Here is a 16481-nt window from a genome sequence, read left to right on the forward strand (position 1 = left end):
AAAAACTTCTAAACATAGAAACTAAATTTTCTTTTTGAACACGGTTCCAGACACGATTTTCTCACCAGATTTATCAAATCCCACACTTACGCACTATCAAGGAGTATACTGAAACGACAAATTATTTTTATAATTTCAAAATAACCTCTCAAGTCATTTGCCAAATGAACACATAAAGCTGATTATCTTCTTTTTCTATCTTCAAAGCAGTGTCTGTATATACATGTTACATTTTATACAGACAATTATTCTCAGTCTCTTCTGAAAATATGAAAATGTTCTAATTGCTACATCACAAAGATCTAGAAAGAAAAATTGGTGCAAGGCATCTGTGGGATAGTTCCCAGAGATTTACAATGTAAATTTTTAAAAGACCCAATAAAACAAATTACTCAACGCTAAAAAGTTGAGATTGATGTTGCCAAATTGAGTTCACTGGATTCATACTCTTTAAAAAAAAAAAACACAACAACAAAACAAAAAAAACACTGTCAAACCTAAGTCAAAAAGAACTAAATTCTGAACCGCTTAATTACTTAATGGCTTAAATCCAAAAGTGTGTGAGAGAAAATGTAGAAAAATCCGTAGACTCAGTTTCTTTTAATCATTTCTTAACAGTAGCATTTTGGTAAAAGAATTTGAATTCAAATTATAGTAGAATTTCACAGCAAAATTTTAGGATTTTAGCCTTACGTTCTTTCTCCAAATTATCATGGTTATAAAAAATAACCACTATGCTTTAAGATAAATTGGGAAAGATGATTATCTAATATGTTCAATCACACATCAGATGTATTCAATCACGTGTTCTCCTGTATTTACTATGACAGACCACTGCAATACCAAGTCCAGTTCATCTGCAGTGCCCTAGCATACAAAATTTATATCCCCCATAAACCCGCTTAATGTCCCTTTAAAGGAACACACATACACACACACACACACACACACACAAACTCGAGTATGGTTTTGAAACATGCTACAGGTTGCAGACATCTGCTATGATTCAGGAGTGCAAAACCAAACAGAAATCTAACTCAGAAGTCCTCACACTCAATGGAGTTTGAGTCTCTGTAACCTCTCAAGGTGGGAATATTGCTTCTTTGCCTTTGACGGAAAAAAAAAGAGTTACCTTATATTGTATGATATGCCACCTCAAATTCTTATCTCAAAGTGACTTTGGCTCCAAAAGAATAATTAAACCAAAAAAATTCCCCTTAATTATACTTCTACAAAGTTGTTTAATAAGGGAATTACTTAATTTTGTGAACACCAAAGTTGGGCTGATTTTAAAATTATTACGATTAGTAACAAAAAACAAACATTGTATTGACTGTTAAACATGTGAAAGTATGTATGTATATATGTATAGACGGAGAAAAAAGATTGAAATAATGTACACCGAAATGTTAACAACGATTTTGGTGTATTTAAATTTATTTTCTATAAATTTTCCACAGTAAATATAAATTAACTATAAAGTAGAAATGATTTTTAAAGTAATTCAATTCCATAAATCCTTCCTAGATCGGTATTAAACAGAGACAGCATTCTTATATTGAAATTTGGACCCAAACCTTTAGTTAGGCCACAAATATTAAGATTTACTTTAAATATGTATTTCCCATGTCAACAATTGTGTATTTTAAAACCACCAAATTCTAGAACTAAGGAAGGCTTTATAGCCTTTCATTACTTTTATCACTTAAGCTATAAAAATGGATACATATTTATATATAACCTTTACATATTCTTTCAACTTATCGTTCTCGGCTTCCTTTTTATGAATTTGAATCTGTAGTCGTTCATGTACTACTTGTACTGATTGGGAAAAACGGTTTGCTTTCAAAGTGTTTGTCTGTAACAAAGAGAAAGAGAAAACCAAAAAAAAATCCATATTATTTGCTGTATCCCCAGCCCAATATCTTTAATTTTACCCTGATTGAGGCACAATCTAAACAGCTGATAAAAAGCAAAGCACTACTTTACATAAACTGCCGCCCCTATTACAAATGTATTTCATGCCCAACCAGGGCTAAGTTTTTTTCCCCAACCTTTTTTATTTAATGGCTCCTGATAATCATCTCTTTTTTAAAATTCTCATCTATCTTTCTAAATAAAGGTATGGATATACCTAAAATGCTCCTACAAACACTAAAATTCCTTAATTTGTCCCCCAATTGAAATACAATACAAATTTAAAACAGTTCCTATATGAAGTGATTTATGCCAAGTATCCTAACACCGTAAAACTCTAAAAATACTTAATAAAATTAAGATGTTATATTTGATAGGTAAAACCTGTAAAATATCCAAATAATCTAGAATTTCAAAACACTTTTCTGTGTTTATTTCTGAGGAGTTGAAGCCAGGGTGAGAAAAAAAAGGGGGTCAATATTAATATAATGAATTCAGCTCAAAAGCTCAAATTTTGCTTACCTTTTCACTCTGAAACAAACAAGAAAGTTCTTGGATGTGGGCCTCCTTTTCAAATACCTTCTTCTTAAGATTCTTGAGCAAATATAAAATAAGAATTAGAAATTTCACAACTTGGATAATACTGGCTAATTTATAAAACCAAGCAGCATGCAAATAACAATGACAGGAAGAATGGACACAAAGTAAGTGTGGAAAGACTTACAGTATTTTCACTTTCATTATCAGTTAGATTTTCTAGCAACATGCTGGGTAAATTGTCTCCTGTCTGAGAAAAGAATGTTATAAATCAGTGATCGCAAATTATATTTCTCTATATAAAAAGTAGGAAGTGAAATAAGCATTACTCAATAAATTAATATGACTTTTAATTCAGATTTTTAAAAGAGTTAACCATTGAAAAGATTTTTGCCCAAGTATTCCAAATTATTTTTGGTCTGCAATTTATGAAATTAGTTAATTTACTAAATTGATCTCAAAAGAATGCCTCAGAAAGTATAGGCCAATGACACTAAAATCACAAAAACCCTCTATACAAAAGAAGTTGGTACAGAGTTTGTATAGAGTATAGAATGCAACACAGTGCTGTTTACAAATAGGCAAAAATTATCAACAATCTAAATTCTAGCAATAAGAAATCTCTTAAAGAATTACAGCAAATCAGTAACAGAATTCTATATAGCCATTTTAAATGAGACCATAGACGACTATTTATTCATTTTTGAGAGTCATACTTCTGCTTTAGAATGTGAAAAAGCTATCAATTCTTTTCACCCAAAACCACATATATATGTACATATAATGCAAAATTGTACACGGAATTTCACAGGGCTCATGGATTTCATAAAGGCCATTCTTGGATCCATAAGTGTCCAAAGAGCTCGAGTTAAGATTCCTTTCTATTCAAAAAATATTCAATACATGAGAAAATATTGATGATACAGTGTTAAGTATAAAAGTCCAATTACAAAACAAAGATAGTAGTTTTACTCCATTTTTCTAAAACACCACGTATATATGCACACATAACATAAAGAAACAAAATACTGCAAAACGTACACAACATAAAATTAACAGTCCTTAATAGTGATGTTTCGCTAAGTGCTGAGATCAAGAGAATATTTCTCTGCTTATCACAATTTTCTATCAGCATGTAACCTTTTAATTACAAAAGCTATTACCTAATATTAGATAGTTTTTATAATTCTGAAATAATTTTTATCATAGGAAAAAGCCAAAAGGGAGTCAGAAGAATAATTTAGGTGATTTAAAGGGTATAAGCTTTCTTTTTGGAGTGATAAAAATGCTTTAAAATTGACTGTGGTGATGGCTGCACAACTCTGTGAATACAATGAAAACCACTGAATTTTATAATTTAAATGCAAGAACTGTATGGTATGTGAATTCTATTTCAATAAAGCTTTTACCAGATGAAGAATATATAGATATGTATAAATATAACGTACAAAGAGCTTAAACTCAAAAAGTGTGTATTTTATTCGAATCAGCTAAGTATAACAAAGTTTTTGAGATGAAAAATGAAAATACATTTTCTATAAAAACGTGGTTTTCATATACAACTACTTAAGAAACATTAAAGGTATGGATTAATGACTGACAAAATTCAAATAATTATTTCCATTTCAAATATACCAATAATTTCTACAGTTTAAAAATAATGTATCCTTCAAATGAGAACTATCACTATTAAAATGAGTGCTTAGTGTTGATGCCTTACTTGTTTGTAGTCTCTCTTTCTAAGAAGATGTTCTAAAGCTAGTTTTACACTTTTGAAGGTGTCTAATTCTTTTGTTAATATTTCCTTCTGTTCGGAAATCTTCAAATTCGATGCAGAAAGATTCACCTGACAAATTATAAGAACCACATACACATTTTAAGACAGCATTAAGTAAAACCCTCTAAAATATGATATTATCAAACGACATTTTTTCCTACTAAACAAAATCATTCTTTTGTGCATAGTAATAATAAATGTTACAAAATTTGTTAATAGTAAATTGGATCTGTTATACAGTACATTAAAATAAAATGAAATCAAAATAAGAGCTTAAATTTTAAAAGCATTTTAGGCTTTTATTTAAATAAAAGTTATAGAAGATAATCTATTGTTTGTCCCTAATTTAAACTTTAATATGCTGAAACTTAAAAATAGTTCTCTACTCCAAATAATACTATAGAAACATATATTTCATCTCTCAGAAGATTTTAGTTTAAAATTCACTCTTAAGAAAAGCTGATTTTCTAGTTGAACTCCAGGTAATTCAAACATCCAAAATATATTGTTTCTAGCTTAGCCTCTTATCAGGTGTATGCTGAGATTATCTTTCAGGAAAAGAATTGTAGTTAATGACACGGGAATAAAGAATTCTGATAAACCCTCATTTTTGGTATTAAATACTCATATGTGAGCATACCTATATAAGATATGAGACCTCAGTTAATGCATTCTGAGTATTATACTAGCTTTTCATTTTATTATATATTCAGAAGTCACTCACATTTTCAAAATTAATCTTTTCAATGGTGTCCTTAAACAGTGGCAAAAGCAATTCTATAGAACGAGTTACCAACTCCGCTTCCTTAAGTGTTGCTTCCAATTCAGTCTTTTCATTTAGAATGTCCTGCTTCAGGCTAATTACAAATGCACATACAAAATTTAAGTTAAATCCACTTCATTTAAAGATGCTCCTCAGAAATGCCATATCACCTATACAGTACTCTTAATAGCAAGGACAACTTTTAGTTCAAAAGTAGCTCGAAACTTGTACTTTGAGTGTAAGCAAATTTTAAGAATATTTTACTTATATTTTACTTGTATGTAATCACAAAAGTTATTTGGATTAAAGATGTGCGTATAGTTAAGTTTGAAGGAGCATTTTCAATATTTATAAATAAAATTCCAAGTGATATGGAAACTCTTTAATTGGCAGCTTTTCTCTTTCTTTGTAAAACATAACGGCTCATTAACAACTGACGGCATCTTACAGGCTATGTCAAAAATATCTGTGTTCTTAAGCACAACTGGCTTAAAGTAATGAGCCTAAGAACATTCTATCTATAAATGACACCTGTCCCTTATTAAAAACCATGGGCAGAAAGTCAAGTGTGATTATAGATGATAAAATATTATTTTCATTCATAACAAGTTAAACCAGAAGCTGGACTAAGCTATCCATACTGGCAGTAATGGTATACTAAGATTGCCATTTGACGGGGGGCAATATTCCATGTAAATAACAAGTGTATTCCCCACTCTAAAGAAGTATGACAAGTATTTGCTATATAGTAATATACCAAATGACAGTGATTTCACATTCATTAACTACATTTCTAATATCATATATTATATTTTCATTTATCTTAAATAGCTTTATTTTACAAATTCTTAACAGATGAGGTTTTCACTTTTTTTTCTTTTTCGAGATGGAGTCTCGCTCTGTCACCCAGGCTCTGTCACCCAGGAGTACAGTGGCGTTATCTCGGCTCACTGCGACCTTCGCCTCCCGGGTTCAAGTGATTCTTCTACCGCAGCCTTCCGAGTAGCTGGGACAACAGGCACATGCTACATCTGGATAATTTTTGCATTTTTTCAGTAGAGATGGGGTTTCACCATGTTGGCCAGGCTGATCTTGAACTCCTGACCTCAAGTGATCCACCTGCCTCATCCTCCCAAAGTGCTAGGATTACAGGCATGATCCATTGCGCCCGGCCAGGTTTTCATTTTTAATTGCTTTCATTAAGATTCAAAAAAAACTAGCTGAATTCTGCTAGATGAGTACCTTTGTAATCAGATTAAATATATTTTAATAAATAAATACTAGATTTGGAAAAGATATTCTTAAAAGAATGCTGTATTTGATTCAAATAATTTATATTATAGACAAAACAGGAAATCCTGGAATCAGAAATTTAGATTTCCCCTGATACTGATGAGAATACCAGCTGAGATGACTTTCACTGGTACACCGTGGTAAATCTTCTTTCTCTGATATAGTTTTAAGATGGGAAAAGAGTTCTTCAGAATGACTTCCATCATTTACAGCCTTCTCCATAAATTCAGTAAATGGATTTATAGGTGGCTTCACAGAGACTTCTCCACATAAGCTGAAAGCTAGGAAATATTTTAGTTATTAAATTTATTTCAATAGAGATTTTTTGTCATTACTCTCATAAAAAATAAAGGTTATAAGAATGTGTAAAAGGATAACATTTCAAAGACAAAATAAGAGGTATAACTGCTACTCATTGTTATACTAATTCAAAATTGTATCAAAATTGCATAGCACAACCACTCAACAATTCCCAATTTCCATACACTGTTTCAAAAGGCCTGATAATTCCTAAATAATCACAAGAGTGTAAAAATCTTTATTAGTCTATTTCTTGAAGTATTACAATATTTGAACCCAGCAGGACTATAAAACAAATATAAAAACCATGGGTTACCTATAGTCTGTCTTATTAGGCCCATGCCATAAGAAATATATGTTATTTATGCCTAAATCTGCAGAAATTCAACTTTCCAAAGTACTTGGCAACAATAGCTACAAAGGATAGGATACTCAATTGCAAGTAGACTTTTCAAAATTAAATTCACTTACTCCTATTCCCAACTCAATCTAGAATATTATTGTTGATAATGAAAAGACCAGACAGATGACATTACTTCCAAATGTTACTAATTGTTTTTACTCACACCTGTAGATGTCACTTTAAAAATGTGAATATTTATTAATTTCTTCAAAACTACTCCAATTTAAGTAATGAGTTAGAGCTCTGGCAACCATTAAGGCTCTGTTTTCCCAACTCTAACAATACGTGGTAATGTGTTCCCTGACTTCATTTTATGTTTACACAAAATCAAAGGTTATATTTAAGGTTTTCTACATTTTTTTTGGATATTTACCTCCTTGTAATTTAGTTTTATATGTCTGTATTACAAAACATATTACATTCAGGAATTTTTAACACTTAGAGTAGAAGTGAAATTACAGGTTGAAGATTATTTAAATTAGCCATTCAGAAACCTTCCAAAGTGTCCATAAAATGTATACATTTTATCTGAATGTTCTATATACTATAGAGACAAATATTTAGGAAACAGGCCAAAGAAGTATGGTCATATTTTTTAAATACCAGAAGGTGAAGTCCAAAAAGAACTGCTAAGTAACCAACAGATAGTCTAAGATGATTCCCTTGAACGCTGCAAATATGCAACATCTATTACAATGGTATAACAATATTTTGAGCTATTTATAGACTAGAAGAATTACAAGTAATTACAACAAAATAAAATAAAAAACCAAACCTGAAAGTTAAGAAGAATATGTTCGGGATAAGTCACTGCAATCAAGAGAACCATCATCTACTAATTCGTTCAGTTGCAATAGCTATCCCATACAGAGAGCAACTGGTACCAACCCTTTACTTGTTTAAATATTTGTCATATTTGTCTCTCTGTGGACTGGAATCTCAAGAAAGAATGTCTTTTTTATATTTGAATCCTCAGCACCTACAAGCCTCGTAAAAGCTAAGCAATAATGGAAGGAAAACACATAAGGCTTAGAGCTTTTAAAGAATATAATGACTAAAGACTGTTTACCTTTTTTTTTAAATTCACCCCTTGATTTGTCTTTTCAGGGATCATTAAAAGACAAATGGTTTCTATATTTGGAATAAAAGTTTAAAAAACAATGTAAGAAGACAGAAATTTTCAATTTGTAGAAAATATTTTACAAGATAAGACTAGTTTGGTATTGGTATTTTATACACAACTTTTCTAAAAGTTTTATCATAAGATAAAGTCATAAAATTTTTCTGCTTCATCACATATAATTGGTAACTGCCATTTATCTTAAAGGGTAAACAAATAAATAAAATCAATACACTGTAAAACTAGGAATTCAGAATGACTTTCTACCTAACATTCTAAAATGGAATCTACATTACATTACTGATTTCTCAACACACAAGGAAGAGAACTATATGTCTCAGGAATTTCCATGAAAATTATCGACAGTCATCTTCTCCAGGATAAATATTGTTCAGAGATTCCAAGGCACTCCACTGCTTTTGTGTTGTGATAATTGTGTAACAAAAAATATGTGTTGAACAAAAATGTAATAATTTTATTTAGCATAAAAAGTCCTACTTTATAAGAAATGCTATCATTTTATTGGACCAAATGTATTCTTGCATAGAAAAGCAGACATTTCACAATAAAATGTTTTCAGTAATGTGGAATATACTGTTAACTGACAAATATACTTTTGTACAACTTGTCAGTGGTGGGTGAAACAAAGACACATATTCTGTATACATGTTTAATGATCAAATCATTTTAAAGATAACTTTAAATTCTTCAAACTGAATGATAAGAGTGACACTATCTATCAAAACCTCTGGGTGCTAAGAGAAAGATTCATAGCCTTAAATGCCTACATTGAAAAGTCTGAAAGAACACAAACAGACAATGTAAGGTCACATCTCAAGAAACTAGAGAAACAAGAACAAAACAAACCCAAACCCAACAGAAGGCAGGAAATAACCAAGATCAGAGCAGAACAAAATGAAACTGAAAAAAAAAAATACAAAAGATAAATGAAACAAGAAGCTGGTCCTTTGAAAAGATAAATAAAATTGATAGACCATTAGCAAGATTAATCAAGAAGAGAAAAGATTCAAATAAGCTCAATTAGAAATGAAACAGGAGATATTACAACTGACACCACAGAAATACAAAAGATCACTCAGGCTACTATGAACACCTTTACACACATAAACTAGAAATCCTAGAAGAGATGGATAAATTCCTGGATACAACCCTCCTAGCTTAAATCAGGAAGAATGAGAAACCCTGAACAGACCGATAACAAGCAGTGAGACTGCAATAGTATTTTAAAAATTACCAACAACAACAACAAAAATCCAGGACCAGACAGATTCACAGCTGAATTCTACCAGACGTTCAAAGAACAACTGGTACCAATCCTATTGACACTACTCTACAAGATACAGAAAGAGAGAATCCTCCCTAAATCATTCTATGAAACCAGTATCACCCTAATACCAAAAGCAGGAAAGGACATAACCAAAAAAAAAAAAACTATAGACCAATATCCCTGATGAACATAGATGCAAGAATTCTTAAAAGGCCGGGCGTAGTGGCTCACACCTGTAATCCCAGCACTTTGGGAGGCTGAGGCAGGTGGATCACGAGGTCAGGAGTTCAAGACCAGCCTGGCCAAGATGGTGAAACCCTGTCTCTACTAAAAATACAAAAATTAGCTGGGCATCGTGGCAGGCGCCTGTAATCCCAGCTACTCCGGAGGCTGAGGCAGAGAAATGCTTGAACCCAGGAGGCGGAGGTTGCAGTAAGCCAAGACCATGCCACTACACTCCAGCCTGGCAACAGAGTGAGACTCCGTCTCAAAAAAAAAAAAAAAAAAAAAAAAAAAATATTAACAAAATACTAGCTAACTGAATTCAACAACGTATCAAAAAGATAATCCACCATGATCAAGTGGGTTTCATACCAGGGATGCAGGGATGGTTTAACATCCACAAGTCAATAAATGTGATACACCACATAAACAGAATTAAAAAAAATCAAGCGATCATCTCAATAGATGCAGAAAAAGCATTTGACAAAATCGAGCATCCCTTTATGATTAAAACCCCCAGCAAAATCGGCATACAAGGGACATACCTCAATGTAATAAAAGCCATCTATAACAAACCCATAGCCAACATAATACTGAATGGGGAAAAGTTGAAAGCATTCCCTCTGAGAACTGAAACAAGACAAAGATGCCCACTCTCATCATCTGTATTCAACATAGTAATGGAAGTCCTAGCCAGAGCAATCAGAGAAGAGAAAGAAATAAAGGGCATCCAAATAGGTAAAGAGGAAGTCAAACCGTTGCTGTTTGCTGATGGTATGACTCTATACCTAGAGAATCCTAAAGACTCCTCCAAAAAGCTCCCAGAACTGATAAATTCAGCAGTTTCAAGATACAAAATTAATGTACACAAATCAGTAGCACTGCAATACACCAACAGTGACCAAGCTGATAATCAAATCAAGAACTCAAGCACTTTTACAATAGCTGCAAAAACAAAACAAAATAAAACAAAATACTTAGGAATATACCTAACCAAGGAGATGAAAGACCTCTACAAGGAAAACTATAAAACACTGCTGAAAGAAATCGTAGATGACACAAACAAATGGAAACACATCCCATGCTCATGGATGGGTCAAATCAATATTGTGAAAAGGGCCATAATGCCAAAAGCAACCTAAAATTTCAATGCAATTCGCATAAAAATACCATCACCACTCTTCACAGAACTAGAAAAAACAATCCTGAAATTCACTTGGAACCAAAAAAGAGCCCACATAGCCAAAGCAAGACTAGGTGAAAAGACATCACATTACCCAACTTCAAACTATACTCTAAGGCCACAGTCACCAAAACAGCATGGTACTGGTATAGAAATAGGCACACGGACCAATGGAACAGAATAGAGAACCCAGATATAAACCCAAATACTTACAGCCAACTGATACTTGACAAAGCAAGCAAAAACATAAAGTGGGGAAAAGACACCCTATTCAACAAATGGTGCTGGGATAATTGGCAAGCCACATGTAGGAGAATAAAATTGGATCCTCATCTCTCACTTTACACAAAAATCAACACAAGATGGATCAAAGACTTAAATCTAAGACCTGAAACTATAAAAATTCTGGAAGATAACATCAGAAAAACCCTTCTAGATATTGGCTTAGGCAAGGATTTCATGACCAAGAACCCAAAAATAAATGCAATAAAAATAAAGATAAATAGCTGGGACTTAATTAAACTAAAGAGCTTTTGCATGGCAAAAGGAATAGTCAGCAGAGTAAACAGACAACCCACAGAGTGGGAGAAAATCTTCACAATCTATACATCTGACAAAAGATTAATATCCAAAACCTACAATGAACTCAAATTAGCAAGAAAAAAACAATCCCATCAAATAGTGGGCTAAGGACATAAATAGACAATTCTCAAAAGAATATATACAAATGGCCAACAAACATGAAAAAATGCTCAACATCACTAATGATCAGGGAAATGCAAATCAAAACCACAATGTGATACCACCTTACTCCTGCAAGCACAGCCATAATCAAAAAAAATAATAGATGTTGGCATGGATGCAGTGAAAAGAGAACACTTCTACACTGTTGGTGGGAATATAAACTAGTACAACCGCTATGGAAAACAGTGTGGAGATTCCTTAAAGAACTAATAGTAGAGCTACCATTTGATCCAGCAATCCCACTACTAGCCATCTACCCAGAAGAAAAAAGTCATTATATAGAAAAGATACTTGCACATGCATGTTTATATCAACACAATGTCCATCAAACAAGGAGTAAAAAAACTGTGATATACATATATATAATATATATGATAAAATACTACTCAGCCATAACAAGGAATAAATTAATGGCATCCACAGCAACATGGATGGAATTGGAGACTATTACTCTTAGTGAAGTAACTCAGCAATAGAAAACCAAACATCATATGTTCTCACTCATAAGTGGGAGCTAAGCTATGAGGACGCAAAGGCATAAGAATGAATCAGTGGACTTTGGAGATTCAGGGTGAAAGGGAAGAAAGGGGGTGAGTGATAAAAGACTATCAATTGGATTCAGTGTACACTGCTCAGGGATGGGTGCACCAAAATCTCACAAATCACCACTCAAGAACTCACTCATGTAACCAAATACTACCTGTTCCCCAAAAACCTATGGAAATAAAAAATTTTAAAAAACCATTTAAAAATCCTTAAAGATGAGCAATTTTAAAATATTTTAAAATGTTTAAAGATTTAAATTTCCTATACAGAGACAATTTTGCCAGTCTACTGCCAAGAGGACATGTACTTAAAGCTTTTTCCAGGAGTGCTTGTAGGCTATGCTGATCCAGTTACATTCACTAAACTATGTTCCATTGTGGCCAACAGCAAGCATTTGGGGATAACTGTTCAGGGATCATGATGCCAGCCATGGTCAGAGAAAAAGGAAAATCATGGTCCATGGCAGATCAGACTAAGTGAATTAACTAACTTCAGAAGAATACGTATTTTAAAATAATCTCTCTGAAGAGAATAGCATATGAAACCTGCACATTTTGTTTTCCCAAACATGAATTCTTAGAAAACTAACTTCCACTGGCTTCAAACACAGCTTCTACTGAAAAAAGTCACCATGAAATATTCAGCAAGGAACACAAAGTAGATGTAGGAATGCTCTTTTTTTCCCCCTACTATTCTGGACACTAGTCAAAAGTTCACTAGAGAGGTAACTGTATGAAAAAAAAAAAGTATAGGAAGTTTGGAAAATGGCAAAAAGCTGGAAAATAAATTTTATAGGTAAAAGCTACCAAAATGGAAAAAACATTTTCTGATACAGAGAGATTAGCTTAGATAACTAATGGCTAATGCCTCTCTCCAATGAATAAAGAAGGATGTATATTTAAAAGATGGGCTGCAGATTGGATAATATAGGCAGAAGAGTTGACAGCAAGAGTGACTGGTCTGTAAATACGGCATGTACTTCAAAGCCAACATCCCATTTCCTTCTCAAAGTATTGCCCTGATTTCTCCAGCCCACCAATAACTCTAAACAAAAGTATTTTCAGAATCATATAGTGTAGAATTTAATTGCTCCATAAATGCTCATATTTTAGTTTTCTTTTAAACTTGCCATTAACTGTGAGGACAAATATACGCATCACTCTGTGCCCTAAAAAATTACCTAACACAGTGGGGAGCATAGATTAGGTTCTCAAATATAAGTTAGGGTGACTAAATTATTTATTGTTTAAACTCGGACACTTTTGAGTGTCCATATAGAGCCCAATTACTCGGAAAAAGACTGGGCCAAAGATGTTCAGAATATTGTCTAATCCCAAATAAAGTCACCATCCTGTACCAGATAAACATAAAGCATATTCCTTTCCTTCAACATGACAGCTGTTGCCATTTACTGAGCAGAGCACTGACTGACCTTATAAACATCATCTCACAAAAGCTTCATAAGGTTGCTACTAAAAAGCTATAAATAAGGAAATTAAATCTTAGAAGAGTTAAACAGCTTGTCCAAGATTACAAGTAAGGAATTGGTGGAACTCAGTTTTGAATTAAAAGCCATGAGATGGTGAAACCCCGTCTCTACTAAAAATACAAAAATTAGCCAGGCATGGTGGTGGGTGCCTGTAGTCCCGGCTACTCGAGAGAGGCTGAGGCAGGAGAATCGCTTGAACCTGGGAGGCGGAGGTTGCAGTGAGCCGAGATCGCGCCACTGCACTCCACTGCGACAGAGCGAGACTCCATCTCAAAAAAAAAAAAAAAAAAAAAAAAAGGCCATGATACGAAAACATAAATATAAAAATCTACAAAGCAAAAAGTACCCCACAAACTTGCCTTTATTCAGTCAGGTTTTAATACTTATAAATTCAATTTAGATTCAAAAGATTAAAACTGTTCTGGACAAGGAAATGAGTAATGAATAAGATTGAGCTACCTAAAAGCACAGACTACAATTCTAAAGAGAGAGAGCAGACCCTGACCAGATCACTAAATTCCATTGTTCTAAAGTCTGTCACAAGGAACTTTTGGGATAGAAAAACTACACTATAAATACACATCCATTGTGAAATAAGAAGATGAAAAACAGAAGCAAAAAGCAGATCATAAACATGATCATGACATTCTTACTATAAGCAAAATATCAAACTAATTTCAAAAGCAGACAGGTTTTCTGCTTTTTTTTTTGTTTTTTGAGACAGAGTCTCGCTGTCACCCAGGCTGGAGTGCAGTGGCGCGATCTCGGCTCACTGCAAGCTCCGCCTCCTGGGTTCACGCCATCTCCTGCCTCAGCCTCCCGAGTAGCTGAGACTACAGGCGCCCGCCACCACGCCCAGCTAATTTTTTGTATTTGTTTTAGTAGAAACGGGGTTTCACCGTGTTGGCCAGGATGGTCTCGATCTCCTGACCCTGTGATCCGCCCACCTCAGCCTCCCAACGTGCTGGGATTACAGGTGTGCGCCACCGTGCCCAGCCCGGTTTGTTTCTTTAACCATAACTAAGTTGCACTTAAAACTCCAAGAACCTCATTCATTCAAAAACACTTGAAACCGTACTATGCGTTGCGTGATGAGGAAACTGTCTTCGAAATAGATTTTATCCCCAACAGCAGCCCCAGTATGGTTATTCTCAGTAAATAACAAGCACCACCACTCACTAACCACCTACATTCGGTGCCACCTTAATGGCCCTGCGTTTACTTAATCTCGTATTACAACCACCCCAAAGTGATGATTATTGTCTCCATTTTACAGTTGTCAGTAAGGAAGCCAGGAAGGTTCAGTGACCTAGACAAGGCCACACAGCGGGTTCAGTGGCAGAGCTGGGACTGAACACAAGTCGGCCTTTAGTACTCTCCACGACCCTAGGTCAATCCCGCACTACAGGGGTCGCCTACAGGGGCTGGGACCTAGAGGAATCCTGGAGAGGGAATTATTTCCTGAGGATTCCTGTAATATACCTCACTTACGAAGCCCCCAGGGCTTCCTACAATCTGATATATCACATGGTGGGCGCTTAAAAGCCAGCCCAATGATTAAGAGGTCACTATTTCTGAAAGAAACGCAACCATATCCAGGAACAGCCCGGTCAGGACTTCGTTCTGGACAAGCCCACCTCACGCTAACATCTGCCCTGATGTCCCAGGGACCACAACCTTCCTAAGAGTGAGTCTCGCCGCCCTTTTCCCAGGCCAGGTAGTCAGCCTGAGGGAGGTGGAGGGTTTGCGCGGAGGGGGCTGGGTAGGCGCGAGGGCCTGTTACTTCCGGGACCCACCACTGCCTCACCTCCAGACCTCTAACGGCTCCCGCGGTAAACGCTCAGCAGCAGCTAGGCTCCCCACAAAGTCGTCCCCAACCCAAAAGGCGTACTTACGCCCCCGCTGCTGCGTCCGCACGTCTTCGTGACGTCAGCCCGCCATCGCCGCGCTATAAAAAAAGGGTCAGCGGCACCAGGGCTGCTGCAATGGAAACCCTGGCAATTCTTCTTGTGCTCTGGGTCGGCTAGGAGGGAGCGGGATGCAGGGGGCACTACAGTGGGTAGACTAGGAAGGAAGGAAGGCAAGGGACGCGAGGTGGGAAGCAGGCGAATTCCTAGACCTGCTTGCCGCGGAAGAGTGCCCGCTCAAGTGGAACAAAAGCGCAGCTAGTAACCGGCTAGTGGCTTCTCTGGCAACGGCGGCCCCGCCCTTCCCGTCAGGCCCGCAGCAGGCTGCTGATTGGTCCGGGTTAGGGACGGCGGGCAGCGCCTGTCGCTATTGGCGAGGGTGAGGAACGGGTCAGGGAGGGCAGCTTCGTGTCTATCCTTGTTTCTCGGGTAAAATTTGTTTTAAGCGTTTGTTTATGGAAAAGGACAGCACTTGTGTACGTTACCGAAAATCATAACCGAGCCCAACCAGAAAAAAAGGAAATAAAGCCAATTCCGAGTTTTCTGGCGCTTGGCCTGGATGTGCCCTGCTTTTGCTTTTTAAAGAGAAGATTTGAAAACGTGAAGGCAACTGCGACCGGAAGAAACCTCCTTTTAAATGGATAGTTGTATTTTTAGCTGAGATGCCTCCCTGGGCCTCAGGTTTTTTCCTGTTAAATGAGGAAGCCTGAGGATGTTCTTCAAGGTGCCTTCAAGGTCTCAAAGTCTTTCGTATCTGTGCTACAGCCAGCTGGTCTGGTTTATAAAGTCCTGGAGAAGCAAAGCAAGATTATAATCGGAAAATTATCTTCATTCAATGCCTCTACTTAATATTCATGTTAAGAATCGTACACCAACCTATGAAGTTCACAAGTAGAGTAACTGTCAACTAAGCCGTAACCGTGGCATGCTGCTACCTAAATAATTGGTTTCACTAAAGCACTCCAGCAATGTTTTTCCACCAGTACTGTAAT

At 35.4% G+C, this 16481-nt stretch overlaps 1 protein-coding gene across 40 annotated transcripts in view; it reads right to left on the minus strand.

Moving 5' to 3' along the window:
• The window catches only part of ODF2L (outer dense fiber of sperm tails 2 like), a 48152-nt gene extending 32347 nt beyond the window's left edge, over window positions 1–15805 (minus strand). For 8 of the 40 annotated variants that reach the window (XM_063624301.1, XM_063624292.1, XM_063624289.1 and 5 more), the window contains exons 1-7: window positions 15390–15489; window positions 6397–6568; window positions 4956–5088; window positions 4175–4300; window positions 2642–2704; window positions 2440–2511; window positions 1742–1858 (exon numbers count right to left, since the gene is read on the minus strand). In XM_063624301.1, the coding sequence (XP_063480371.1) occupies window positions 1742–1858; window positions 2440–2511; window positions 2642–2704; window positions 4175–4300; window positions 4956–5088; window positions 6397–6509 (624 nt within the window). In that variant the 5' untranslated portion in view covers window positions 6510–6568; window positions 15390–15489. Of the gene's footprint in view, window positions 1–1741; window positions 1859–2439; window positions 2512–2641; window positions 2705–4174; window positions 4301–4955; window positions 5089–5862; window positions 6569–8059; window positions 8122–15219; window positions 15352–15389 lie in introns of those variants that run through there. The other 32 variants (XM_063624295.1, XM_063624291.1, XM_063624276.1 and 29 more) reach the window with 14 other exon arrangements.
• Between the last annotated feature and the right edge of the window lie 676 nt (window positions 15806–16481).

Source organism: Symphalangus syndactylus, chromosome 12 (genome assembly GCF_028878055.3).
Source record: "Symphalangus syndactylus isolate Jambi chromosome 12, NHGRI_mSymSyn1-v2.1_pri, whole genome shotgun sequence".
Lineage (NCBI taxonomy): Eukaryota > Metazoa > Chordata > Mammalia > Primates > Hylobatidae > Symphalangus > Symphalangus syndactylus.